Consider the following 27139-nt stretch of genomic DNA (forward strand, 5'->3'; position numbering starts at 1 on the left):
TAGTAGGGTGAATTGTTGTAACCACACAGACATTGAGGCAGTTGGCAACATGTCAGTTATCGACCCAACCTCGGTTGCCATTTTTCAGGAAAATCACCATGTCCCACAGTTCCCCCTTACAAACCAGGCACAAATAGTCATTCATGGCTCCTAGAGGAACTTTTTAAAAATAGACAGCTAAGAGTGGGTGTCCTGGTTTCGGCTGGGATAGAGTTAATTTTCTTCCTCGTAGCTGGCATACTACTGTGTTCTGGATTTAGCATGAGAACAATGTGATAACACACCGATGTTTTAGTTGTTGCTAAACAGTGTTTATACTAAGTCAAGGCCTTTTCAGCTTCCCATGCTCTACCGACTGAGAAGGCTGGAGGTGCACAAGAGGCTGGGAGGGGGCACAGCCAAACTGGCCACAGGGACATTCCATACCATGTGACGTCATGCTCAGTACATAAACTGGGGGAAGCTGGCCGGGGGGGCCGCTGCTCGGGGACTGGCTGGGCATTGGTCGGCGGGTGGTGAGCGGTTGCATCACTTGTTTGTTTTTTCTTTCCCTGGTTTCCTTTTTGTTTGTTTGTTTCTCTCTCTCTCTCATTGTTTTATTTTCCATTACAATTTTTATTATTATTATTATTATTATTATTATTATTATTATTATTATTATTATTATTATTATTATTATTGTATTAAACTGTTCTTATCTCAATCCACGAGTTTTCTTACTTTCACTCTTCCGATTCTCTCCCCCATCCCGCTGGGGGGGGGAGGGTGAGCGAGCGGCTCTGTGGTGCTCAATTGCTGACTGGAGTCAAACCACAACAGTGGGACACGGGCAGAGTTTGTTTTGGGGTGCACTTCTTCCTTCATCCCAGTCTCATGAACAGGGAACACAGTCACCAAATTACCTGATTCACACACAACGCTCGTGTGCACTCATTCTCTCTGCTTTAATAACTTTGAAAAGTTATTAAACTTTAAAAATATGTGACATTTCAGTACTTAAAAATATGTCAGGCCAGATGGTGCCGAGCCATCCGGTGCAGGGTTCATGAGAAGGATATTCTCTATAGGCTCACTAAATATTTTATTTGCCTGTTTGGTTTTTTATTCATTTATTTACTTAGCATTTTGTTGCTCTATATATAGACAGGTTTTGGGGGAAAATGTGTTTGCCCATTGCAAAAGCACTGGTAGTGTGCTTCTGTCTGAAGTTTCTCATCTCATAGTTTCCCCACGACAGTCTCGTTTGTACACCGAACAACTCCTGCACATCTTCCCAAACCTGAATGACTGACACCTCATAAAAACCTTTGTGCTTGCCACCACAAGATAGAATAAAAACAAAGCTGGTTGATAAGAAAAAAAAGCCAAAAAGAGCTTTATAGCTCACAGGATTGAAATATATAAATAGAGGTTTAATCTTCTAGGCATGAATAAAACTTCCAACTAGATCATTTCTTCAGCTTCTGTACGGCAAAGCAAACAGATAGGGAGCAGCAAATGGCGTCTCAGCAAATGGCACTTAAAGTAGGCTTCCTGGGACAATTAAGATCATATCACCTGGGGAAAAACTGCCCCGGTATTAACATTTCACTAGATTTTCAGGATGTGAGAGTTCCCAGCTGTTTCTGAACTTATTTTAGGAAGGAAGCACAAAGTGTCCAAAACAGCATCTCACATTATGACAAGAAAAAAAGGACAAAGAAGGATTTTTTTATAATACCCTAAACTTGAAAACCTATGGAAAGCCCCTTGGGCCAGTGGCGTGAACGAAGGTAAACAGACTGGTTCATATTTTCCCTTCTGCCGAATGTTCCCTGTAGGAACAGGTTGGAGGAGAAATTAATTTGAAGGTGTATGATGGCATGGATGCTCTAATATACTGCAATTGCACTGACCTATGGTTAACTCCCGAACAGCAGCTGAACGACAAGGCACGCTGGGCACCCACGTTCCTCCTGCAGTTTGAAATGTCACAATTAACAGTGGTTTTGTTCTGTTATTAGCACAACCGGGGTTTGTTTGATTACCAAAGAAGGACAGTTGCCAAATAAAATGTTTGGCACGCAAGCCTGTGAGTGATGGATCCAGTACAGAGTGAAAATCTGGAGCACACAAACCTATACCATACCCTTTTTAAGATATAGGGCACACAGTGTGTATACATAGTTTGTTCAGTAGTGACGGCGCTGCTGTTGCTGTTAGGTGTTGAGTGAAAAGCTCCTTATGGAACAGGTACCTGTAGTGTTTTAGCTCAGCCAAAGCTCAGAGTGTGTTTTTGAAGTTAATCTCCTGATCGCCCCCAGTTATCAGATTTTTGCTTGCATCCTGGAGCAGTCTCAGGGCACACAAGCTACTTCGCACCTGGATGAAGCTAAAGGGCAAGATGCGCTCCAGAAGTGTAACCTAACACAAGCCTACCACCAGCGGGCATCTTGTGAGAGCACAGCAGAGCTCACCCACCATGAATGCCTGTAGCCGCTGGAGTGGGGCCGTCACCTCTTTTGGTGGATGGGTCTACAGCACCTTCTGCTAATGCAGGAAGAGCCTCATGCCCAGACATGTCTAAAGACACCATAACTGAAGAGGGGGTAGCCTCTTAGCACTAAAATGTGTATGTTCTCAGGCCTGTATTATTTTCACCTGATTATGAGGACAAGATGCTCATCACAGAAACAATACGAAGATGTGGGGTTTTTTTTCCATACAAAATGAACTGTTTGACCTAGAAAATGTGTATTCTCAGGCCTGTATTATTTTCACCTGATTATGAGGACAAGATGCTCATCACAGAAACAAAATGAAGATGTGGGTTTTTTTTCCATACAAAATGAACTGTTTGACCTAGGCAGTGAAGGGTTATTTCTATTTACTATAGGCATAAATTAAGCAACCTCACAATGTTCCCTCTATAACAAATTACTCTGTGATAGCATGGATCAAGGCCACTTAATGATAGCGAGCCTCTCTATTTCTATTGATTTGCAATTTTTAGACTATTAAGTGGATATAAACTTGATGCTGTAGGATTTCACTCCTATTTTGAATTACATTTTACATTTGCTTCTTTGGGAAATGCGTGCTTATATAGCACCTTGCGCAGTAGACATCCTGTTAGGGCATGTCTACACAGATACTAAGCACCTCTATCGACATCCCAAGGTAGGTGAATAAAAGCAAGGACTGGAGTCGAAACTGTGGAGCCACACTAGTGCTCCCTTGACATGCTAGCCTGGGCTGTGTTCTGCAGTGATTCATTGATTCCTCCTTTGGACTGAGCTGGCTGTGTCTGCCTGTACGCATCCGAGCAGGTATGTCCTTACAAACCTTTGAGGACTTACACAGGTAAATATTGTACACTTCATATTTCTCAGAGTTCTGAAAAATTAGATTTTCAGGAAAGTGAAAAGCAGGCAAAGTGAAGGCGATTTTAATTCGAGCAATCTTGGCTTATTTGAATGGACATAAAATAGTGAATTTCTCCAGTATGTTTGTATTCCTCAGGGTTGCTCCTTGGTGAAATGAGTAACTCTCACCCTGGGGAAAAAAGTAAATACCACTTACTCAGCTCCTGGCACCTAACTGTGACCAGTTCTTTTCTTTTTCCTTTTCTTTTTAAGACAAGAAAGAAGGACTACTGGCAGGCTCATTGCGGCTGTAAAGTGCATTTTAAAAAGATACTCCATTGCTGCAGGGGTGGGTCTCCTTTGGGAGGAAGCATGTAATCTATTCTCATGATCTCAGGAGTCCTTCAGCATAAGTTCTTCCTTCCTGTTATCACCCCCCCCAAAAAAAAAACCCCACCCAAATCCAAGTAGCTTTTCCTGACATGGCTCTCAGTAGATTTATGTATTTAAAGAATTGCTCTTCTTTTTTTATCAAAAAAGAATTCTCAGCAATTCTGCAGTTGCCAGAATTCCTGCATGGGAAGTAAAGGCAATGGGACTAATAAATATTAATATTGCTGTATACACTGTTAGGGCTGGACAACCAGAAAAGACTTCTGGTACATTTCCAAACACCTAGTTGGATATGCATCATTATAGTTGGATATGGATCATTACAAATATCTTTATTCCTTTGCAGCAACACATACCTAGAAAATCTCACTTTACCAGTACACAGTCTTGTTTTGCATCTATTGATGTACTGAGGACAGAAAACTAGCAGACAGAAGTATCTGGAAGTGCTTGACATTGGCCTAACCCTACTCCAATGAAGTCTGAGTTTTTACCATCAAGAACATTTGGTGCAAGCAAGACGAATTACAGCACTTTTGTAAATCCCACACTGAAAATGTAAGTATTTGGTTACACTGTGCCTAGCAGTGTAGCTCCCTGGTTTATAATAAAACCAAGAATAACACCTGTTTTAAAGAAAAAGCTGAAAACAGTCGCTGCTGCAAGCAGAAGCCCATTTCATAGGATGAGATACATAGCACAAATGGGAACAGAATAGGGTGACGGTAATGTGGACAAAAATAACTAGACCCCCCCTGTTTTTTGTAGTACTGAAATTAGACGACAAGCGTAAGATGCCAAGGGTACACCCTTTGCTCTCTCGATTTCATAGATAGCTTTCATCTTTTTGAATAAGACAACGGACTCGGCCGTTTGTGGTTGCTCATGCCTGCCTCTGACTTGTACACACACGCAACTGCTGAACTTAAAGAAAACCATCATTTTTATTCTTTGTGTGGTAAGCCATGTCTCTATTTAAAACCCCACAGGATCATTTAGATCACTGCACGTTTTGCTTCCAGATCTGAACTCGGCCCCAGGGAAGCATCCTAGCCTTTCCAGACAAGATCAGAGAGCATGTCCCTGTGTCTTTTTTATATGGGTGCTTATCTCGCTGTTGCATAAAATATGTATTAGAGCACTGTCTGTGGACAAATATAGCTAGCAAGATTCTAACTTTTCTTTCTCATAAAGTGACCAAAAACCTTTTACAGAATAGGCCAGTTGAGAGAGCTCCAGAAAAGAGGGTGTTGAATAAAAGGTGGGAGGTGGATTTCAAAGGAAACTTTGTCTAGTGAGGGGGACAGCCTACTGTCGGAAAAGTTAACTTTATGTAGGATGGAAGGCCTGATGTTATACCTGATGTTATAATTTACATATGGAAAATTACCCTTTCCTTTATTTCGGTGCCTACACAGGAGTCGATACCTATCTATAGCTGTATCTCTAGAGGCTAACATCATAGGCTTTCTATATGAGAGAAGTTAAGCTTTGCTCTGTACAAGAAAGTGTCCTCCAGAGGCAGAGGGAGGAGTGCTATAAAAAGCATGTGTGGGTGACCTCGGAGTGCCGTGTCAAAAAAATACAATGCCACAGCAGGGTTTTACAGGAGAGAGCCCACCTCTGCAGGGCAGTTAGGGAAATGGCATGGCTTTTTTGGGAGATCAGAAGATGCTGCTCCTCTCAGGGCATCCTTTTCTGACAAAGGGAAGAGAGAGAGCAGAAGCAAAAGCACAGATGCACGCTCCAAGCTGTGAAATTTCTGCTACTGTTGTTTTATCTTGGAATTTTCTTCTCAGGAACAAAATTTCCCATTAGGATGCCTCCAGAGGGAAAAGTAACCACCCTCCGTTCTCTTCGCTGTTTCTTTCCTTTCCCCTCAACAAAACAGTACTGTGTTTAACTGCAACTAATATTTGGATTTCACTGTTAATACTAAGGAGAATGAAGACTAGCTCACAGCTCAGGCTCTGCCTTTGGGGATGGAGCGGCCAACAGATGGAACTGAGCAGAGAAAATGTGATGCAGATACAGAAAATAGCAAGAGGGATACAGGCGGAAGATTATCCTCTCCAGTTTATCCTTTTCATTTGTTCGGATACATGCAGATACTCAGTGAAATAGGAAAGCACCAAATTTGAAACGGATAAAAGAAAATGCTGTTTGATACAAAGAATAATTAACTTGGGGAATGTGTTGCTACAAGTTGATACGGACAACTGAGAGTTCAGTGGGATTCAAGAAAAGATGAGACACTTATAGGGAGAATGAGAACAGCTACGATTACATCAGATAAGACTAAATGCAGAATTCATGCATGTTAGTAATAGGTGAAACACCAGAGGGTAAGAAGCTGGGAAGGAGCCTTCTTGAGGGATATCTTTCCATAATTCTCCATTACAGGGTTTCTAATTTCTTCCTTTCAAACCTTTAACACTGGATACTGTTCGACATTGAAAATTGGAATGAAAAAGCTCCAGAGGATGCTTATATTGTAATTCCTCTGATTTATGTAACATTTTCTGGGAAGTGCCTGTTCTATAAAAATAAACAGTCTGACTGTGGAAATAAAACTGCATATCAGTATTTACCTAGGTAAAATTAACCTTCTGTTTCTAAGCTGCTGCTAACAGTGAGTTTCATACGTGAATTGGGACCGTATGCAGCCCCGAATATGTTACCTCACTCTCGCACCAAAGACTTCAAAGAGCAACAGCACCCTTTTAAACCTTGTATTCATTTACACCGACTGATTACAAAACACCTCTAGCTCACAGAGAGTAGGGAGAGCTCTCTAATAAATACACTACCTTTAATTTAACACCTGTGTCTCCGAGTGGCATTCTAATGCCGGGTTTGTGATCTGTGGACAGTAGTCTCTAACTGCTCACTGGACTAGGCATAAAGTGTGTCTGGCAATTTCACCATTTGGTGGATAAATACTTGTGGCTGGGCAAAAATAACACAACAGATTCTGACTCCAAGGGGAAGCCCATTTGCTGTGATTTATACACTTACTGCAGTGGATAAATACTAATGCCATCATGATTGCCCATTGTAAAGATCCTGTCATCTGTAGCAACCTGTCTTTTCCATTTGGGCCAACTGTTCTATCTGACGAGAAGCAATAAAGCTCTGGAAGGTGACTGTAAAAGTAACAGGCTGTCAGTAGCAGTCAGAGTTGTTGTTGTTTTGTCACTGCCAGTTATTTGAATTGTTAAGACTTACAAAGCCAGGAAACTTGCTGCCTTTCTTACAATTTGGTCACTTTTTTTCTTATCCTGGCAGAAATATGAAACATCTTTGAGTCTTAACTTAATACAAAGGTGTCCCTACTGAAAGAAAAAGGAATAAATCCCTTATTCCCCATTAGCTGCAAATGCATTCTTATACTGTCTTGGTAGTTTTATAAGCACGTTCACATGACTTGCTAGATGTCTGAGTTCACACTGCAGTGTTCTTTCAAGTTTGGGGCACAACACAATATGCCAGGATGAGAGAAGTGTATTTGAAAATTTCATGACAGTTTTTGCAATAAATCCCACATTCCGTAATCTCTTAAGCATGTTGTATGCTGGAAAGTACTTGAGTTTAACTAGAAAATGTGCATAAACAGAGTTCCACATACTTAAGATTATCATCAACCTGCCAATTCACTCTTATCTAAGATTTTTTCATTCCATTTCCTTCTCTATCCTCCTTGTGTACCAGTGCTTGAGCTCACGATGACAGGAGATAGCAAGACTGCAGTAAAGAGCTATTGTAGCAGAACTCCAATCACTGAATCTCATAAAAATGATCACCTTTATAAGGCAAGCCTGCAGGTTTCAGAAGCAACCTCCAGCTCCAATTTTTAGGGCTGTGAGGGCAGGGGAAAGGAGCGCAGATTGAAAAATGATGACAGGCAGGAATTTGGAGGACTATAACCTACCTGAGTATGTCAGCAAAAGGCTACAGCCAAACAGTACAGTACTGCTTCAGAAGGACTGCCGTTCCTGTTACCATATGCGGTCCATACATATAAGCTGTACCACCATATGCAGGTATCACTGTACAAATGTATCATCTGCTTTCCTAATGTCTCCGTGTCCTTTCTGCATATTGCAGCAGTCTGAGTCACTGAGAAAACAACACACAAGTCCCAGCTCCTCTTCCACCACTTTAGGTAGTAGAGGACATCATCTCCCTCAATTGCTGTCTGCTGTCTTTGTGAGGGTTTTTTTCTTCCTACTAATTCAAACATAGATGTTTATGAAGCTACCTGTGAATATTCTGCCTTATAAAGGGCTTTCACAGTAAGATGAAAAATTCTCTCTTTGATTTTGTGCTTTACTTATCAGCCACAACGTAACAGAGCAGTGTAAATTTTGAGATCTGTGAAGGATGTAGATCAGACTTTTTGAATAACAAACATCAGTGTACTTCTGAACTTCCTACGCTCCTTGATTTCTTGAAACATGTTTCCTTATAATGAAGAGAAAGCTGAGCTACACTGATGGGCCTGGTATTCCAGAAATTGCTATCAAAGCTTTTCCCTTTGATGTCTGTCTACCTCCTGATTGCACTGCCTCTCAGGCTGGAGGGGAAGGAAAGACATTGTTGGCATAATGCTCTGTGGCTTGAATGAAAGTAGCATCACATCTTAATCCGCTCTTGCCCCACGAGGAACACAGATCTCCCCAGATCTAATCTTCTGCAAAAGCACAAGCTTTATGGCAATAGCAGCGACACTTTGATTTTGATTATACATCTTCAGAGTGTAGAATGGGGGAAACCTGTATTTTGGCTATCCCAGATATAATCTAGTTTGTGGGTAACAGGCGCATCTTATTTCTTAAGCCAAAAACTTTAAGTCCCTTTTTCAGCCAGATTTTCTAAGGAAACAAGGTTTGCAAAATCATGCTATCTGATCATCTCAGTCCTGTTAGCACCAATAATTTAACCACTGCCCACCTTTAGCCAAGTTTGACAAACGGTAGAGGTCTCAATGTCATGCAATTCCTACAAATTTTTGAGGAATGTAGTAAATGGCCTCACCGAAGGAAAAGCTCAAGTTACCTGCAGGTTTGGTCTGCTGGCTGTTTGTCTCTTGGAAACAACACTACTGCCTCTTGCCGCTTGTCATTTGGGGATAGGCGGGAGGATTTTGAAGAGGAGAACCGCAGGTGCTGCTGCAGGGAGGAGGTCAAGAAGGAACAAGAATGGCAGCTGAGGTTACAGTAACTGTGGGATGGGGGGAAGCAGAAGACAAGTCTGGGCTTCATTAGGTCAGCTCTTCAGCAAATAGTTTGTTTCTTGGACCTTTCTTTTCCTTCCTTCCTTCCTTCCCTCCTTCCCTCCTTCCTTCCCTTCTTCCTTCCTTCCTTCCTTTCTTCCTTCCCTCCTTCCCTCCTTCCTTCCCTCCTTCCCTCCTTCCTTCCTTCCTTTCCTCCTTCCTTCCTTCCCTCCCTCCTTCCTTCCTTCCTTTCCTCCTTCCTTCCTTCCCTCCCTCCTTCCTTCCTTCCCTGCTTCCTTCCTTCCCTCCCTCCTTCCTTCCTTCCCTCCCTCCTTCCTTCCTTCCTTCCTTCCCTCCTTCCCTCCTTCCTTCCTTTTGTGAATGCAGCATCATTATCCAGCAAAAGGCATCTAGCAGTAATGTTTTATTTTTTAGGATACAGTACAAACAAACTGAACAGATCCTGATCCTTGGATGATGCAAGTTCATGTGGCTCTTTGGAGGTCAGGGAGTTCTTCAGATTTATATCAGACCTCACCCAAAGTATTCCTGTGTATTTAGAGATCAATTGGGGTGTGGGGGGGTGTGTGGGTGTGTTAAAATTAATAAATTGTAACTAAGTTGTAACGCTGTGTTTTATATGTTCACAGCTGTCTTGTCTTTCTTTGAGTAACACACTCCTGGGTCCATTGAGTATGTCATGAAGAATGGCAGAAGCTAATCCATCCTAAAATACAGAATGCACCATTCCTACTAGCTATTGGAGTGATTGAACGACCTCAAAATATTCAGACAGAATCACAGGCCATGGGGACCCAGAGACCCCTGTACCATCCTAGGTGTGAATACAAAGGCGATTTTTTACTTTGTAGCATACCATTCAGGGTCTTTTTATTTCACTTTGGCTCTCATCGAGTAGAAATGTGCCAGGCTGCCTGCAGTTCTCCAGTTGAGAGCGGGTTTCACAAATGGTGGGGGCTGCCTGCTGCCCCCCTTCACACAGGGAGCTCGCTGCTGGCGACGGGGGCTGTGTCCCCTGTGGGGACTGATGTATTACCCCCTGGCTTGCCTGCAAAGCTCACCCGTTTGGGTTCCTTCTCTCTCACTCTCATTTTTATAAGCAGTTTTGCCAGATTACATTTAAATATGACCCTTTTAATCAGGTTACTCAGTATAATACAAGCAAAATTATGACGAGATGGATGCTGTTATTGCATTACCTATTTTTATCTCCATTGATTCTTCTGTATCTTTCATGAATCACCCTATTGAAAATGTGACAGGTTTATGTCAGTCACAACAGGACTGTAACAATATTAGCTCTACCATGAATTCAGCGTGACACGAAAATTGTATCATACTTGACCTTATTTGATATATTCGTGTACTGAATCAGAAGCTCCATGCTAAGCTGCACAAAGCGAGGGAAGATTCTTTTCTAACAAGACATTCTTCTATATAAATAGAGGTTTGTGCTTTTAGTGTTTGCTGTGCTAGCTCCAACCATGTGATCGTACGTAAATAATAATGCTATTTCTAGAAACTGTGGCTAGAAGACATTCCGCGCTCTTATTCAAGCTTGTTTACAGCACCATCAGTAGCTGGAATAACTTACACCTGACAGCATCTGTTCTTACTATAAACTAGTGAATTTTGGCATTCCTTCCATGCCTCTGCTTTGGTGAGAACAAGCAGGACAGAAAAGGAAACCTTCGCAGAAGCGGGAGACCTTGACAAAATCAGCAGCCGGAGAAAAAGGAAGTAGGAGGAGGCCTTTTACCATTGATTTCCTCAAACTAATGGAATCCAGAACCTTCATTTGCAGTTTGGATGAGCTGCAGTAAATTGCCCAACTGTTCTCTTCTGTCAGAATAATATACTTGCCAGAACCTCATCACTATAAACTGCCGCAGCTCCATTGACTCTGGGAGAGGCAGAGCTAAAGTAACCTTTGGGTCATACTTTTTTTTCCCTGAGAAAAAGTGGTCTGTCACTTAAAACAAAGGACAGAGCATTAGAAGAGATGATTTTGTACCCCATTTTCTCACAGATTTTCTGTAAGAACTCACAGATAAGAGCGAGGGCTTGGTTTTCAAAGAAGTTTTGCAGTTAAATCTGCTAAAGATAGGCAGTTTAAAGCTCACATCAGTCAAACTTCCTGCAGAAGCTGTATGTACCGTCACTGGGCTTTACCTGTTGCAAATGAAGTTTATAACAAATTGACTGCTCTGGAAGAAGGACAGAGTATTGAATCATTGAAAAAGTCTGTGCCTGCTTCCTTCAGCCCTGCCAAAAGTAGGAAGTGATTTTAAATACGAGGTATGCTGAAGGAGCTTGTCAGCACTACTTTACTTAGTAGGAATCAACATTTTAATTATAAGCCTTGCTTTCAAGGGGTTAAATCGGAAGTACGGCTGACCACCACCTCTTTGTATCCCACTTGTCTCTGTTTTAACATAGAGGAGTGATGAAGGAACAGAGTTGTGTGTATTAAAATTCTAAAATGTGCAACTAAATATGTTGAATATTCCTTTTAAAACACTTCTTTGATTCTTGTTAATTCTCCAATATGGATTAATTCAGCAGTGATAACAAGATATAAAACCTGACAATTTGGCATGAGCAGTAACTACATTTCATTCAGATTTTTCCTGTGCATTTGGAATTCTGGGTCAAATAATCAATGAAGAGAGTTTACTAATATAAATTTACATTCATATTACTTCATTATAAATACCACTAATCATTGCATCATTCTAAGAATTGTAATAAAATATGCTTTTGGTATTGCAAACAGCTGAGTTGCAAATACAAAAGCCAGGAATTTTAGCACGAAGTAAAGCTCCCCAGCAAAGTTTGCTCTGCATCTTCTAAACTATCTTAGTTATTTAAATTATTTAGAAATACTGTTTCTTACTGTACAAATGCATAGTCAGCTGGTATCACTGAGCAGCTCAGTCTCCCACCTAAGAAACTCCAGCTTTTACAACAGCAGTTAAAAGCCATTGGAGAGAAGTAGCTTCACACTATTCTTACTAGAAGTTGCTAAAAATGAGCAATTCCAATATAAATGCCATGGAAATAATACTTCTCAATTTTTCCACATCCTAGTTGGCATGGGTGGACCTTGGCTGGCTGCCAGACGCCCACCCAGACGCTCTGTCACTACCCCTCCTCAACAGGGCAAAGGGAGAAAACTAGGATTAAAAAGCTCACGGCTCAAGGTAAAGACAGGGAGATCGCTTAACAATTACTGTCATGGGCAAAACAGACTCAACTTGGGGAAAATTCATTTAATTTATTGCCAGCGAAAATAGATTTGGATAGTGAGAAACAAAGACAAATTAAAACACCACCTTTCCCCCTTACCCCAGGCTCAGCTTCACGCCTTCGTCCCCAACTCCTCTACCTCCTCTCCCCTGAGCAGTACAGGGGTGATGGGGAATGGGGGGTTGCGGTCAGTCCATAGCAGCTCCTCTCTGCTGCTCCTTCCTCCTCACACTTTTGCCCCGCTCCAGTGTGGGGCCTCTCCATGGGCTGCAGTCTTCCAGGATAAACCTGCTCCAGCCTGGGCTCTCCATGGGCCACAGTTCCTTCAGGGCACATCCACCTGCTCCGGCCTGGGGTCCTCCACAGCTGCAGTGTGGATATCTGCTTCACCATGGTCTCTACAGGGGATCCCTGCTCAGGCACCTGGAGCACCTCCTCCCCTCCTCCTCCCCTCACCTGGGTGCTCGCAGGGCTGTTTCTCACACTTTTCCCCTCACCCCTCACTGCTGGGCAGCGTTTTGTGTTTGTTTCTGGGAGCAGTTTCAATAAACCATAAGCATTATTTCTAAAGTTTTTGTTTTCTTGCACGTGATACTTGTAAAACAATATGCAACCCAGAAAACAGATCAAGACTAACTCTGACGAAGTTCCTCACAGGACAGAGGGAAAGTGCTAAAGATAAGTACAGCTGACCAGAAACAAGATTCACCTGTTTACTGACAATGCGTGATAACAATTTAGTACTCACAGAAATACTCAGGACAAAGATTCATACAACAGCTTCCTGAATTTTTTTTGTGAAAAGGAAGAAAAGGTGGGATCTCATCACCCTTTTGCTTACAGACTTGTAGAAATAAATTACTACACAAGGCATCTTAAAACAGTAGTTGTCATATTAATTATTCCGGATTTATAAAGAACAATTCTCTTTTCCCTCATCAGCCTTTCTCATTATGTTGCTGTGCAAAGTATTTCAATACATCATGGAAAACTGGACTAACTGTTGCCTATATAAAATAGGCTATGAAACACCCTGATTAACACAGAAGTAATCTGCTTACACACAGAAACATTCCCATTTAAAGCAAAGAATCAGAGGGCATAAAGCATTTAGCCATCTAATTAGTAGAAAACATTTTTTCTCTTTCTCTGATTTTGTACTAACCCCAGCACTGCTGAAAAGGTTGAGACGTAAGCTGTACGCCCCGAGTGTCTCTGCTGATGGAGAATTTGACAAGTTGGACATGGCCTCGACCCACTCACCCAGAAAAACGCTGCCTGCAGCAGTCTCAGGCATGCTCACCACCACTGCTTTCTCTTCAACGTAAAGGACATATTGTTTCTCCTCCACGCGCTGCTCCCGAAAGGAGGGGAGAGCAGCTGCCATGGGGGGGAGGAAACGAGGCGCCGTGATACTACGTGTCCCCCCCCGCTCTCCCCTGTGAAGCTGATGAGGACGACACAGAGAAGAGATCATGGGGAACCTCAACGCTGGCACTCTTCCCACGTTGGTTAACATCCTCTGGCCCCGTGAAGTGTCTGCACCAGACAGTCGTGTTGCAATTTTGAGCAAGCAGCGTTTGGGGCAGCTGTAGTGTCTGGCTTTTGTATGCACGTATGCATACGTGGGAGACAATTCATAAGAGGAAATGGGACTAAATTCATCCTCTTATACAGAGGCAACAGAACTGCTTGCAACACTCAATCCTATCGGTACTATGTTGCTTTAAAGGAGGCACCCTCCAGGCTTCCTCCCGGGGCCTGTGTTACGCACAGAAGGAAACAAACACGGATGAGATCTCCCCACACTGGGAGAGCTAAGAGAAGAGGGCTGGAAGCCAGGAATTCAGCCTGATAGAGACATGTGTCTGAGTAAAACAGCAGTGCATAAGTATTTCACTTGGATGCTGCAAGCAATTGTTTTTTTAAAACACATCTGTGTATCATACATACGTCAGGCATCTACAGGAGAAGGTCTACACAGATGAGAAGATAAATGTTTCTTGCTGGTTTTCCTTCATGACAGTTCTGATTTCAAGATGACAGCATAAGGATTACAGTTTCCCAGACCACTTGCTGTTCAGGGCACATCCCACACTCACTCCATCTGCAGATGCTTTTTAACATCAGTACATGGATCAACGACAGGACATGGTCCCCAGGGAACAGCCTGGCACCCTAATAGAAAAAAGAAAGGTTTGTGCAGCAAAGTATGCAGTGAGCCACACTGATGCAGGACAGATTCTTCATTTCAAAGAGAAAAATCTGCATTCTTCAGAAAACAGTGTTCAAAAATTTAATCTTCATTCAGTTCAATGGAGCAGCTTTATAATTTACAGCACCAGATAAAGCTAGAAGATGTAATGTGAAATATCTGAAGCAGTTCTTCCCCTGTATTAAAATGCACCTTGGGCAACAGAGCCTTAACTTCTCTTAACATATGTTTCTAGCAGATAAGTAAACAATTTGGATCTGAAATGAAAATTTTCAAGATAGTTACAGTTGGAAAATCATCAGCTCATATTAGACTTCAGCTGCGGTGCCCCACTGATAAGTTTTTGGTGTGGTTTGGCATAGTTGAAAGGAAGCAGCTTCGGAAGAATAAAAAGCTTTTTGTGTACAAGTTGTTGGATCAGAGATAGCAAGAAGAAAGACATCATTTTTACATCGAAATTCTGAAAGCGGCCTCGGTGACAGGATCGAATCGTACGCCAGAGCATGTGGCTGGAGAGAGCTGAGCATCTCCATGCTCAGAGAGAGGGGAAGCAGACAGGAGGCAAGGCTGGGAAGTTTAAAGGCAGTGAAGTGATCCACTCAATGCATTGAGTTGCATCGACATTTGGCTTCCTTACAACCGCAGACTCCTTCGGTTTCGTGGACAAAATCTTTAGTCACGTGCATGTTGAACTTTGCGTTCCGTGGCGTCCGCTCGGCTCCGTGGGGCCTTCTTTGTGTGCGGCAGCGAGCTGCGGGTGAGTGCTGAAGTCATCCCGACACCACCACCGCGGCGGCTTAGTGGTAGATCACAGACTGGCAAATCACCCCCAGTGAAGCTCAGCACAGTCACAAGCCGAGCGGCCTCCTTTCAAAGTCTCCCCCCATGCTGGCTTATACGCACCGAATATTAAGCCTTTCTCTGCAGCGAGCTCCCTCTGCCCAGATCCCTGCCACCAGGCTTAAGGAACGTGTGTTACGGACAAGAGTACTGAGTGTCCTCAGAGGAACCTTCCCCGAACCATGTCCAAATGGAGAAGCAGGGAACCTTGTACTTAGCCTTTCTGCACTACTTGGCCATTATCAGACAAACAAATGGAAACTCATTCAAGAAAGAACAAATACCCATCTTTAATGGGTTTATTTAAGCAGACGGAGCTCCAGTGAAGAAAACAGCATGTCGCTGTACAGATTGCAGTATTTCACTATGTAACGTGTCAGAAGAACAGCCTGTGTTGGCTTGTCCTAGCAGGCCTGGTTCAGACAAGCCAGACTGCCCTGCCACAGCTGTCAGCACTGCCGCAGGCCACCATCCTGTCACTGTACCTCGAGTTTCCATGGTCCTTCACCAGACAACGGACCTGGAACTTGGACCATCCAGGTCAGACCTACAAGGCTGGCAAGGCTCATGCTGGCTGATGACTTAGGTGCTAAAAGTGCTTCATCCCAGCAAAGGCAAAAGAGCTTTCCCACAAGGAAGCTCCACCTCATCTTTTGTAAGGTTGTCAGTAAGACCTTGCAGCAGCTGTCAATAAGAAAGGACTCCAAACATTGTCCACTACGCAACCTTGTGTTCAGCTGCTTATAACTCTGTCAAATGTTAGCCATCTAAAGCAACATTTCCCCCATCCTGCAGCTGTCTCAGACCGAATACAGGAGGTTTTAGCTGTTCCTGAGACATAACAAATACATTTTTTTGCCCAAACTACAAAGATTCCGATTATCTTTTCACTGAGAATATCTTCATGCAGAGACTTAAAATTTGATGGCCTGGTGCTGTGAATGCAGTCAGTGACAGCTTTTTACCAATGGCCAGGTAACTACCTACCGTACCCGTTTGTACGATGCACATGTTGCCCAGAGCTGCAGAAACAAGCCTGTCCCTTGCCCAGTTTGGTGCCTCCAGCAGTATGAGCCAGGAGCCTGCGCTGCCCCTTTGCTGTGCTGCCAGCCAGCTTCCCATCACCAAACACCTCTGGAAAAACACCAACAGAAGCTGCCTCGTCCTTCTCTAGGGCCGGGTCCACAGGGAGAACAGCCACATCTACTGGCGATGGGTGGCACAGGTCTCCATCCCGCACTGCACAGCTGCCGTACCGCTGGGGATCCTAGCCGTGCCCATAGGGCGCGAGGGGAACCTTCCTGGCGTTTCTGATTGTTTCTTACACAGCGATAGAGAATTATACCAAAAGCTTTTTATGTAAACATGTAAGATTAAAAAGTGAAACCCCAGAGGATGGGAAATATTGAACTAATGTTGACCAAACAACTTCAAAATCCCATCCTTTGTTACCTAGCTAGGGACATTATTCTTCAGGATTTCTGCCTCATTTACTGCACTCTTTTACTATAGTCTTTTGCATTTAATATTTTTAAGTATGTATGAATAAATTGCAGATATAGGTTTCTATTAACAAAGCAATTTTGTTTAGCGTGAGCACTGTTTATCATACAAAATGCATTTGAACGCTCATAAGGGAAAATAGTACAGCGGTGACTCCACATCCTTCTTGCACCCTGTACAAGGTATTTACTCATTCATCTCCCATTCCAACAGACTATCAAAGATCATCTGTTTGATTTTTAAGTAATTTCCTATGCTCTGTCTGAACCCTAAGATGAATAAAAGCATTCAAAAACAAAACATGAAAATATTTTAATCAGAAATTGTAATTTTATTTGTCTCCAAATTGCAAGGAAGAATTCTTAAGTGGTTTATTATAGTTTCTTTAATAGTTCTCCAATGGCTTATTACTATATTATTTTATGCGGATAGCTAACTTGCTATCCACACGAGATTGCTGAAGTTATTCGTCATGCGTTTTGACTCATTGGCCAACATGACAGTGACTGACATTCTCTAGAAAAATATAGTACAGCTAAAAAACCTGACCTAACTTTTAAACAGCTTTCTCTGTGATACTGACATAATCAAATAGAGTTTTACATATGTCACGCTGTTGCTGCAGCAACCTGGCTTCCTCTCTTCTGACTACCGATAGGGAGCCTCTAAGCTTGGTATGGGCTCAGATGTCTTGAGATTAATCTCTTGGGACCATTCCAGAGAAATCAGGATTAATTTGCAGTTCCTTGAAAATGAAGTAACTATTTCACATAAACTACTTTTCACATTCCATCAGGCCTGAGCTTCCTATTCATAACCTTTATAGAAATGACTGGGTTGGCACAGGGTCACCAAGACATTTAGGTGAAAGCCGTTTGCACAGCGGAAAGGAGGATTAAAATGGCTTTGGCTTTTCTTGTATTTCTCTTGAATGTAAGCTGAGAAAAGGTTATTTTTGTGATAGCAAAAGTTGTATTGGGGGGGGTGTCCTCTGGATGTTTACATTGCAGTGCATCTAATTTTCAGTTCTCCATATCTTCGTCATGGATGAGACTGAGACAGTGAAAGCAAAAGATTGTAAGCACTGAGATGTGTAGTTCCTGAAGCCAGAGTTAATTCCTAGCTAGAATTTTATAAGGACAACTGAATATTTGATAAAGACTTCAACAGTTTTGATGGTACAGTCTACATCACTGCACATGGCTCGAATGCTCTGAAAGCCTTTTTCCGGCTGCTTAGACCCCTTCTTGGGGCAGAAGGGGGAAACGGTGCTGGAACAAACATGATGCAAGAGAACGAGTCAGGCCAAGTCACATGGGTTGCTGTATTTGCCTGGGAGTTACAGCCTAGTAAAACACTTAACCGCCTTGCCAATGCACATAATATCCTTCTAGAAAGGGCATAAATAACAAAATGTTTCTGTATTCAAAATATGTGTCATTACAGAGGGTACGTGTGCATAGTGGAGTAGTACATGGGAGTGCCAAAATGGGGGAAAAAAAATTAAATTCTTCTGTACCTAAAGGTGTCAATCCCTTGCTAAGACTTACCACGCCCGATCTTCAGCAGAACACCACTCTGCTGAGCAGATGTGAAGTCAGAGGCTAGAGAGGACATGGCAAACCATGCTGAAAAGATGCTCAGAAGAAATCTGAGCAGTGAAAAGGCACTTCCAAGGGCCATGGATGTTGGTGGCCTCTGAGGGGCTTCTGGCTAAGGTCAGATACAGCACCAAATATTTGGCCACTACCCAAATCAGGAGAAGGTGGCACGTGCTCCGCTTCTTCAGAAAATCCTCCAGTGTCAGGGAAAAATCTTCAGCATTGTCTGCTTTGCACTGCACATCCAGGGCTGAGCTCCAGCGTGTGCAAACCATTCAGGCCATAAAACACCTACCTATAAATTGTTTAGGTAAACACACTTGGGCCTCTGTAGCAGCAACACTTAGCACTTCATATTACTAATTTCCAAAGGCTCTATGCAGATCTTCACCTAATATACAAACTATAAGGAAATGTCAAAGTTGTGATGCAGTGGGCAGAGGTCCGGGGTGATGGCACTCGAGAGACCTGGAGTCACTCCCAGCTTTGCCATAAGTTTGCCAGCAAAACACTTCTGTTATCTGGCCTTGGCTTCCCCAGTCGTAAAATAAAACTAATTGTATGTGCTTTGTGAAGTACTCTGAGCTCTACTGCTTCAGAAGATCTCAGTGTTGTTATTATTCATTACAATTCTTGTTGAAATATGAGACGGTTCATACTACATGTGACAAAGCAGTAAGGAAACTAGTTCAATACAACCTTTCATCGCATGGTAGACCCCAAAAGCACCAATTTCCATGGATTTGCCTTCTAATTATATGATGCAAGAATATAAGGTACATACAGCTTTTCTTCTCAGTACTGTCTTGCAGAATCGTGCTAAACCCAATTTATATAATCCAGCTTCCCCTAAAGATAGCACAATTCATAGTAGTTGATCATTGTTTAATTGTTCTACTGCATTACAATATACAGTAGTAGTATTATTATAGCTAGGCAAAGCTATAGCGAGGCAAGGCTCGTAAAGAGAAGTAGCAACCTTTGATTTGCCTGTTTAGAGACATAGCTGTAAGCCCAGATGCGTGGGCTGCTCTTGCTATTCGCTGCAGGAAAGCAGAGAGTTAGAAACCTACTGGCTTCTGTGTGCGCTCTCATGGACCATGAAGGCCAAAACTCTCAGGTAGGAGAAGACATTTAGCATTAAAGAAGCAAGCAACTAAAGTAACACTTAGGATATGTTGGGCTGACATACAGACTGCCATTAACTGCAGAAAGAGCAGTGGCAGATTAGGCAAGCCTAATTACTCACCTGGGGATCTGGCTTGCATGCTGAGGACGTTAATGACACATCTCTCCCTGGGAGGGGAAGGGGAGGTGATCTTTAGTAGAAGTGAGTGGCAGCAAGCACCATATAAACATCCTGGCAGGACTCTTGCTCCATCGCTCATCCCAGGGGAAGGGGAGAATAAATTCGTATCTTCAAACATTTTTTCTTCTTTTCTTATAGCTACCTAATGTTGTTCTTTTAAACCAGCATTTTTTTCAAAACTCTTTGATCCACAGCATACACTAGTGTCTTTTCCTGCTTATGCTGTCCAAAACATTTAGAACTGAAAAGCCTGTATTACTTACAGTGTAGTGAATGGCTCTTACTATATTTTAGCATGTTTGATCTTTTAAAAAGAAGTGTTGGGTTTTTGTTGGTTTTGGTTTGTTGGGTTTTTTCTTTCTCTGTAGGAGAGCATGCAAGATCACAGTGATTTTAAGGTCTCAGTGGCGTACCACTGAATTCAGGGAGGGCTCTGTTCCTTCTCCACCTGAGAGCCAAAGCAAAGCCTCAGCATCTGTGATAATGTTTCCAGCAGAAGTGTCGCTTGGACATGACGGCTGTGGGAAGTTTCGCTGCCCCTTCACATGTAGGTAGAACAATGAGTTTCGCACACTTTCTCACTCAAAACAAGTCCTGCTCCATATCTCTGGAGGTTTGTTGGGTTTTCTTTCTCTGTAGGAGAGCATGCAAGATCACAGTGATTTTAAGGTCTCAGTGGCGTACCACTGAATTCAGGGAGGGCTCTGTTCCTTCTCCACCTGAGAGCCAAAGCAAAGCCTCAGCATCTGTGATAATGTTTCCAGCAGAAGTGTCGCTTGGACATGACGGCTGTGGGAAGTTTCGCTGCCCCTTCACATGTAGGTAGAACAATGAGTTTCGCACACTTGCTCACTCAAAACAAGTCCTGCTCCATATCTCTGGAGGTACTTCTGCGCTCTGACTGTCACTTCCACCTACCCAGCATTGCACCAGGACCTCCATACCATTTAGCAATATGGGAGGATGGCTGGTCTTGAACCCCAGCCAGAATCAATGTGCTGTAAACATAATTTTCCTTGAAATAGACCAAGTTTGCATGTACAGATCCGATGGGAGAATGTGGGAGCAATTTCAATGCTAACAGAATTTGTAACGCTCCTCTTCTAAACTTGTGGTAGTGCGGTCTGAAAGCCCAAAGGAAAAAACAACTAGAAAGTATAATTGTAAACAGCCTGATGGACCCAAGAAAAGGAGCTCAAAACTGAGCCCTTGAGACCACTTCTAACTCTTTGTCCGTACTGCTGGGCCATATAACTGATTCACATTTCCCAGTGCTTGTGCCACTCTAATTTAGTGTCTCGGTACAGGTGGAGCTGTAAAGATAATATAAGGAACCTTCCGCACTGTCAGAGGAATCAAAGCAAACAAACGAAAAAGGATACTTCAGCAGCCCTATCAGATACTCACTCCTCTAGCTGAAATGAAAAAGATGCCTATTTGGAATAATGAAAGTTTTAATTCTGAATTTTGATTTTGCTCAGTGAAAGCAAATTCATCATTTGAAAGCTAATCATTTTCTAGATAATACTGTATCACCTTCAGCAGAAAGAGAAAGAAAGAGAGAGGGAAGGGTAATAACATTCCCACTGCAAAGCTTTCTCAAAATCATAAACTCATTACTGCAAACTAAAATCTGAAGTCAACCAAAAACTAGGACATGCTGGTCTTGCGGGTTACAGATCCAAAGCTGTGGAGTAAAACTAATCAGTTCTTGGATTTTTTTTTTTTTTTAACTATAGTACAATCTATAGTCTAGTTGGTCAAATCAAGCCTTTCTGAGAAAAGAAGATTAGAGGCATTTGTTTGAAATATTGGGGGGGAGCAGGATTTAAACTTTATTACTGACAGGATATACAAAACAGACTGTAATGAAAAAACAGTATTGAGATTGTACTTGCGGACTAAATGGAAAATGTTAAGCGAAGACAGGGCCATATGGAGGAGCTTATAGTTAAAGCAAGAACTGATGCTGAGGCAAATGCCCTCTAAATAAGTGAAATTAGGTGTTACGGGAAAGTTGCAGGACTTAAAAAAATTATTACACCTGAACACTACAAACAGGCTACTAAGCAAGAAAAGAAATTCAAAGAAATGTAATTTTATTTTATTTTATTTATAAGGATTGTTCCACCTGCAATGATCCCTGTACTGTGCATGAATTGTTAATTGAAAAAGCATTAGGTAAAGCATCAATCATTTTGTATAAACAAAATATTTGATGAAAAATTCTTATCCTTTGGCAAAATTTCATCAATTTCATTTTGAAGATTTTATACTGTATTTTACCGAAGTCTGAACTGTCTGAGCCAACGCACGTGTTACATAAATGCATCTGAAGCCTTGGTGAACCACAGCAGGACGTCCTATTTATCTGCCCACCTGGAGCTCACTGCAGCATTATGGATCTATTTTGCACAGGGGCACATTAGGGTAGACCTTGCATAAGTTAAGAGAAAATAATAAAATACTACAGCACAGCTATCAATGCCCTGCCTTGCTTTCCATTTCATTTCCCTGTAACCTATTTGACTTTTGACCAAGAAAGCTACGTGAAATTTGCCATAGTTAACCACATATCTCCCAAGATGTGAAATGCAGGATTAACATATCTTCACGACATATTTTTCAAATGTTTTTATCTCCATCAGTACTGTCTAAACTGTCCTAGCTCTGGTCCAAGCTAGGCAAATCCAGCCTTGCTTCCTTAGTTTTCCTTTTCTGGTCTCAGGACCTTTTCTTTGTTGTTCTCCATCAACCTCTACTGACAAGTGGTCCACGACAGAAGCAATTCATACTCGTTTTTTTTGTTAATACAGCCCTGAGCAGCTGGCTGCCTGCTGCATAATTATCAAGCCACAGTATTATAGACTATTTGAAGACTATCACACGCCTTTAGAGCTCATCTATTTCAGGCTAAAGCAGATATTTAGGACGTAGGTATATTCTGACAACAGAGACACAAACCGCCAATTTTCTGGAAAGTGAAGGTCTCCTCTATAGTTTCTTCAAATCCTGAGCAGCACTTTACACCGCCCAAGCAATAACGTTCTGGCCACGGCACAGCCACCCAGCAAACACCCTTACTGAGGCATCAAGAGCTGACGGTGTAACAGGTCCCCGTAACGCTGGCAAGCTTCATGCGCTCAATGACCGCCATTGCTCGGCCTCGGGAGCGAGCTCCAGAAATGCTCTGTAGAGTGCACTGGCGTAAAACAAGAGCTAAACATGTGTAGGACCTGATTTTGTCAGATCCTACCCGTCATTAGGAAGGGTGGTAAGTAGGTAGGTCGGTCAGGGGAATTACGAAAGTTTCATCATTCTCAATATATTAAGTATGTCCAAGGCAGCTTTTCAGGCAATTTAAACTGGCATAGCTCCCTTGAGTTCAATAAAAGGATGCCCATTTACATCAGTTGAGCACTGGCTTCACGACTTTTTAATATTCCCCAGTGGAGCAACCCAGTACGGCAAACGCCTTCCACGGTATAAAAGCCTGGAAATACGATGGTATGGAACCCAAAGTAATCCACCCCTCTGCATCATTGAGCCTAAATGGCAGAACATAAAGAAATCACCAACGAGATTTTGATTTTAATAATTTAGGGTGAAACCATGCAAATGATTATGCAGTCAGGTGTCTTCCCTGAGCTCACTACATACATTGAGGCCACTTGGCTCCACTGACCTTCTGAGTGCCCTGCTAAGGTGCTGGCAATACATTTTTCATCTGCCTTTTATAGGGTATTTTTAACTTGATTAACCATTTAAAGCATGCAAGCCAAACATTGCACTGTCTCACACTTGTACAGTACTGTCAAATCCAATGAGGAGGGAGATGCATAAAAATTGATGTTTGGATGTTTTGGTAGCAATCCTTTCGAAATATTTGTAGCAAAATAGTTTTCTGCTCAGTGTAGAATGAGGAAATTTAAGCAAATTGTACTACAGTGAAATGATAAACCGCTGAGCATTCAGGATCTGGTGAATAAAATGTAGTTAATGTCTCAACATCTAATGATAGAAAATGCAGTCCCACTTCTCACAATACTATGGAATAGAATAACTTGTAGACACCTAGTAAGAAATACTTTTGAAAATTAGCATTTAATGATGTTCAAATACAATAGAGACTTTCCAAATACAGTTTTTGCCATGTCACACTGATGAAGCTCAAATGTGTATTAATATCATTCCGTTCACAAACAAAATCCCCAAAAGAGTTGACAAAAAGTAGCAAATTTGCAGTGAAATTAATTAGGCTTTTGTCTTTATCATTCTCACAGTGTGGGAATGGTAATATCACGCAGGAAAAAATCTCACAGCTCTAGCCCTGCTTGGGGAAATATAGAGATGTATTTTGAAATCTATATTGAAAATTTCAACTCATTAGAAAATAATATTTTGCAGATTAGGTTGACTTATGTGTGTCTGTTCTAAGTCTGTATTTCTCAGTTGGAGAGAAATATTATGGGGCTAATCCTGCATTTTTGAAAACACAATTCACTAAACCACTTGGAATTTTGCTTAAGTAAGGAACCAGTGCAGAGTATGAACCCGTACTTAAATATTCCATTTAACTACAGAAACACTCAAATTACTGAAAATTACTTCTGGTACGAACTGAAGGGTATCTATTTCATCACCTAAAGCAATTTCTATGAAACCTAAAAATTACTCATTTGCTCATTTTCAGGAGTTGTTAATTTTAGAGATTAATTCCAAGATTCATCCAAGTATAACTTCCTACAGGTATTTGTTGAAAACTGCCACATTCTCTTTTTAATTAACTCCAGTGATATGTTAATAACTTGCATAGTTTCTCAGCTATTGGTTAGTTCTAATCCAGAGCATAGCTTGAATGACTACCATTTATAAGTTTTCATGTAATATCGCTGAAGTATATTCTTATAACCTAGTTAGAAGTTATAATGGCCTTAAGGATGTACAGCAAGAAATGAGAAAACTCTGTATCCAATATTAATAAATAAATTTTGTTGCTGCTGAGATTTCGGTGCTTTGGAAGCTGTTTCTTGCAACTTAGTGCTCGCTTGTCTTAATTTATATTCTTCCTTCTGTTATCTGAGTTCATTTATTTTATACAAGTGGTACAAGTAGGATAGATAAGAAGGTTAGGTTGACTCAATGTAAAAACTAGAAATTCCTTAGTATTAAATCAAAAATATCAGGGTCATGAACTTTAAATATACCTTTATATAATACAGTCTAGTGGGTTATGTGTAGATAAAGATGGTATTTCCTTGGACAGCTCTATTAGTTCATATATCAATGGAAAAGCTTTTCAACATGAACCTGAAAAAAATACTCAGTAAGACACTAGAATTTAAGTACTGTTTTACCTGAGACTGAAAACTACATCTTATCTCAAAATCCATTATTTTTATCCTAATGAGTTAGTTTTACTGGTCATATTGCCATCCCTCATTTTCTTGTTTAGAGGGCTAGAAAAGTAGTCATTAGCTAGATGCTGAGAAATAGCTAGAATTTCTATCGCTCACATGTCCTTTCTCAACTAATTGAATACCAACAAGAGAATCCATTCATTTGTATTATAAGCCAGAAAAATAAAAAAAATCCAAAAGCTCCCTAACAGTGGAAAATGCAATTAAACTACCAGCGTATTAATTCAGGTGCAAACTGCTGCACCATTGTATAGCAGTGCTTTCCTTTCCTTACATAACTAAAGCATGAAGAAGAAAATCTGATGGCTTACTAGCATTTTCTTCACTGTCAGAAATGCGTTGGGATGATTTTATTATGTTATCACAAAGAGTGTTGGAGGAGTTATTGCCATCACTTCTGTTTGTCACCTCTAAGAGTGACAGACTCCACGGAGTAACTTGCTGCTGTTAACGGATGTGAAGGATTAATATTTTATATCATCATTACTTTATAGGCAGGATAACTATAGTCATAAGAATACATTTAACATTTTATGCATTCACAACCATGTAACACACAAGGAGCATTTATTCTCCAGCAGCACCTCTTTGGGTGTGTATTTGGTTGCTGTGATTGAAAGCTGAGCAGTTTGTCATACTTATCATTGTTTATATTGTGGTAGAAGTAACAGAGTCTAACCAGTGTTAGGGTACCATCGCTGCACGCACTGAAGGAGTGAATCCCAACTAGAGATACACACAGATCTTGCAGCAGAAAGTCTACAAACCACGCAGAGCAATTTTAGGGAAAAGCAACGTGGGCAATTGCCTGGGAGCCTCGCTAGACCAAACAGAAGCGGCAAAGCAAGTTTTGCAACGGGGAGGTTGGCAGGGAGAGGAATGCTCACCCTAAATCTCTGCCTGGGTCCCTGCAATGCTGATTGCAGCTGTGAAGCCGAGGTTTTGTCCTGCACAGAGCTAAGCATTTAGACTACGTTCAAGCAAGTATGTTTCCCTTTAAACTCTGGCATGCTCCTTTCTCCTTCAGAGGCTATTCCCATTAAAGCTAAGCAAGTGAAGGCTGCCTAGTAGCAGAGATGATGCTCGTGTATTTCCAAAGCATCCTGCTGTAGCACGTGGCTTAGTTATTTGAACATGTTTTACTTTCTTCCACGAGTTTCATTGGCCCTGAATTTACTGGTCTGTGAAAGCACAAAGCTTTATGTTTCATGTGCTCTGTACATGTGCACAGACATTCCCCTCGGCTCCAAACGGGGCACAGTTACACTGTAGTGGTGAGCACAGAAACAGCAAACTTCACCTGCATCCCGTGAGAATAAAGAAGTGAGCATACACTGAATATGGACAGTTACATACTCATTGCAGATTTTCAGCTGCAAGGTGCAGAGCGCCTTCAGCTTTTCTCCCCCTCCCCCCCCCCCTTGCCTTTGCTCAGCACTTTGAGGGACTGTGTCCCTTAATTTATTTAAATGTTTCGCTCATCGGGTCCCTTGCTCTCTACGCATATGAGGAGCCTTCCACTTGATGTTTAAAGGAGCACTCATGTGAGGAAAGCTGAGTGAGGTTAACGCTTGCCAGGTCAAAAGGCATGAATCTTTTACTTTGCACAGGAACGTGCCTTTAGGAATACATCTCCCCGGGTGGCACAAACAGCTTCTTTTCTCTTTTTTTGCTTCACGTTCAGTGTTTGTCAAGCAAAAGAGGCACACGCAGAGAAACAGAAGCGTGGCAGATTTTGCCTACATCTTTTCCACAGTTTCTCCTAACCCCTAACTCTTCTGATACTTTGTATTCACTGTCTCATTTGACTGACACAAGAAACCCACTGTAGGGCGAGAGGCTTCCTGTGAACTGAGCCCCGTTTCCATGGTGCGGAGTTTTCTGCTTAAAAATAAATTCCTGATTTCTGGGGGCTACACGTATGTACAGCACTCGCGGAGCTCCCCACACCCCAGGGTTAGGGGCCGAGGGCAAAGGAGGGCAAACACGTCCTCCATCCTAAAAGGTTACCCTTCGCAGGGTACGGTTC

At 42.0% G+C, this 27139-nt stretch overlaps 1 protein-coding gene across 2 annotated transcripts in view; it reads right to left on the minus strand.

Annotated features, from left to right (window-relative positions):
- GRIK1 (glutamate ionotropic receptor kainate type subunit 1) overlaps nt 1-26330 on the minus strand; it is a 172328-nt gene extending 145998 nt beyond the window's left edge. For both annotated transcript variants that reach the window (XR_002086234.1, XM_009282942.1), the window contains exon 1: nt 26254-26330. Coding sequence is in view for 1 of the 2 variants with exons in the window: in XM_009282942.1 (XP_009281217.1) it covers nt 26254-26320 (67 nt within the window). In the remaining variant the exon portion in view is untranslated. The remainder of the gene's footprint in view (nt 1-26253) is intronic.
- Between the last annotated feature and the right edge of the window lie 809 nt (nt 26331-27139).

Source organism: Aptenodytes forsteri, unplaced genomic scaffold (genome assembly GCF_000699145.1).
Source record: "Aptenodytes forsteri isolate BGI_AS27 unplaced genomic scaffold, ASM69914v1 Scaffold2, whole genome shotgun sequence".
NCBI classification, from domain to species: Eukaryota; Metazoa; Chordata; class Aves; order Sphenisciformes; family Spheniscidae; genus Aptenodytes; species Aptenodytes forsteri.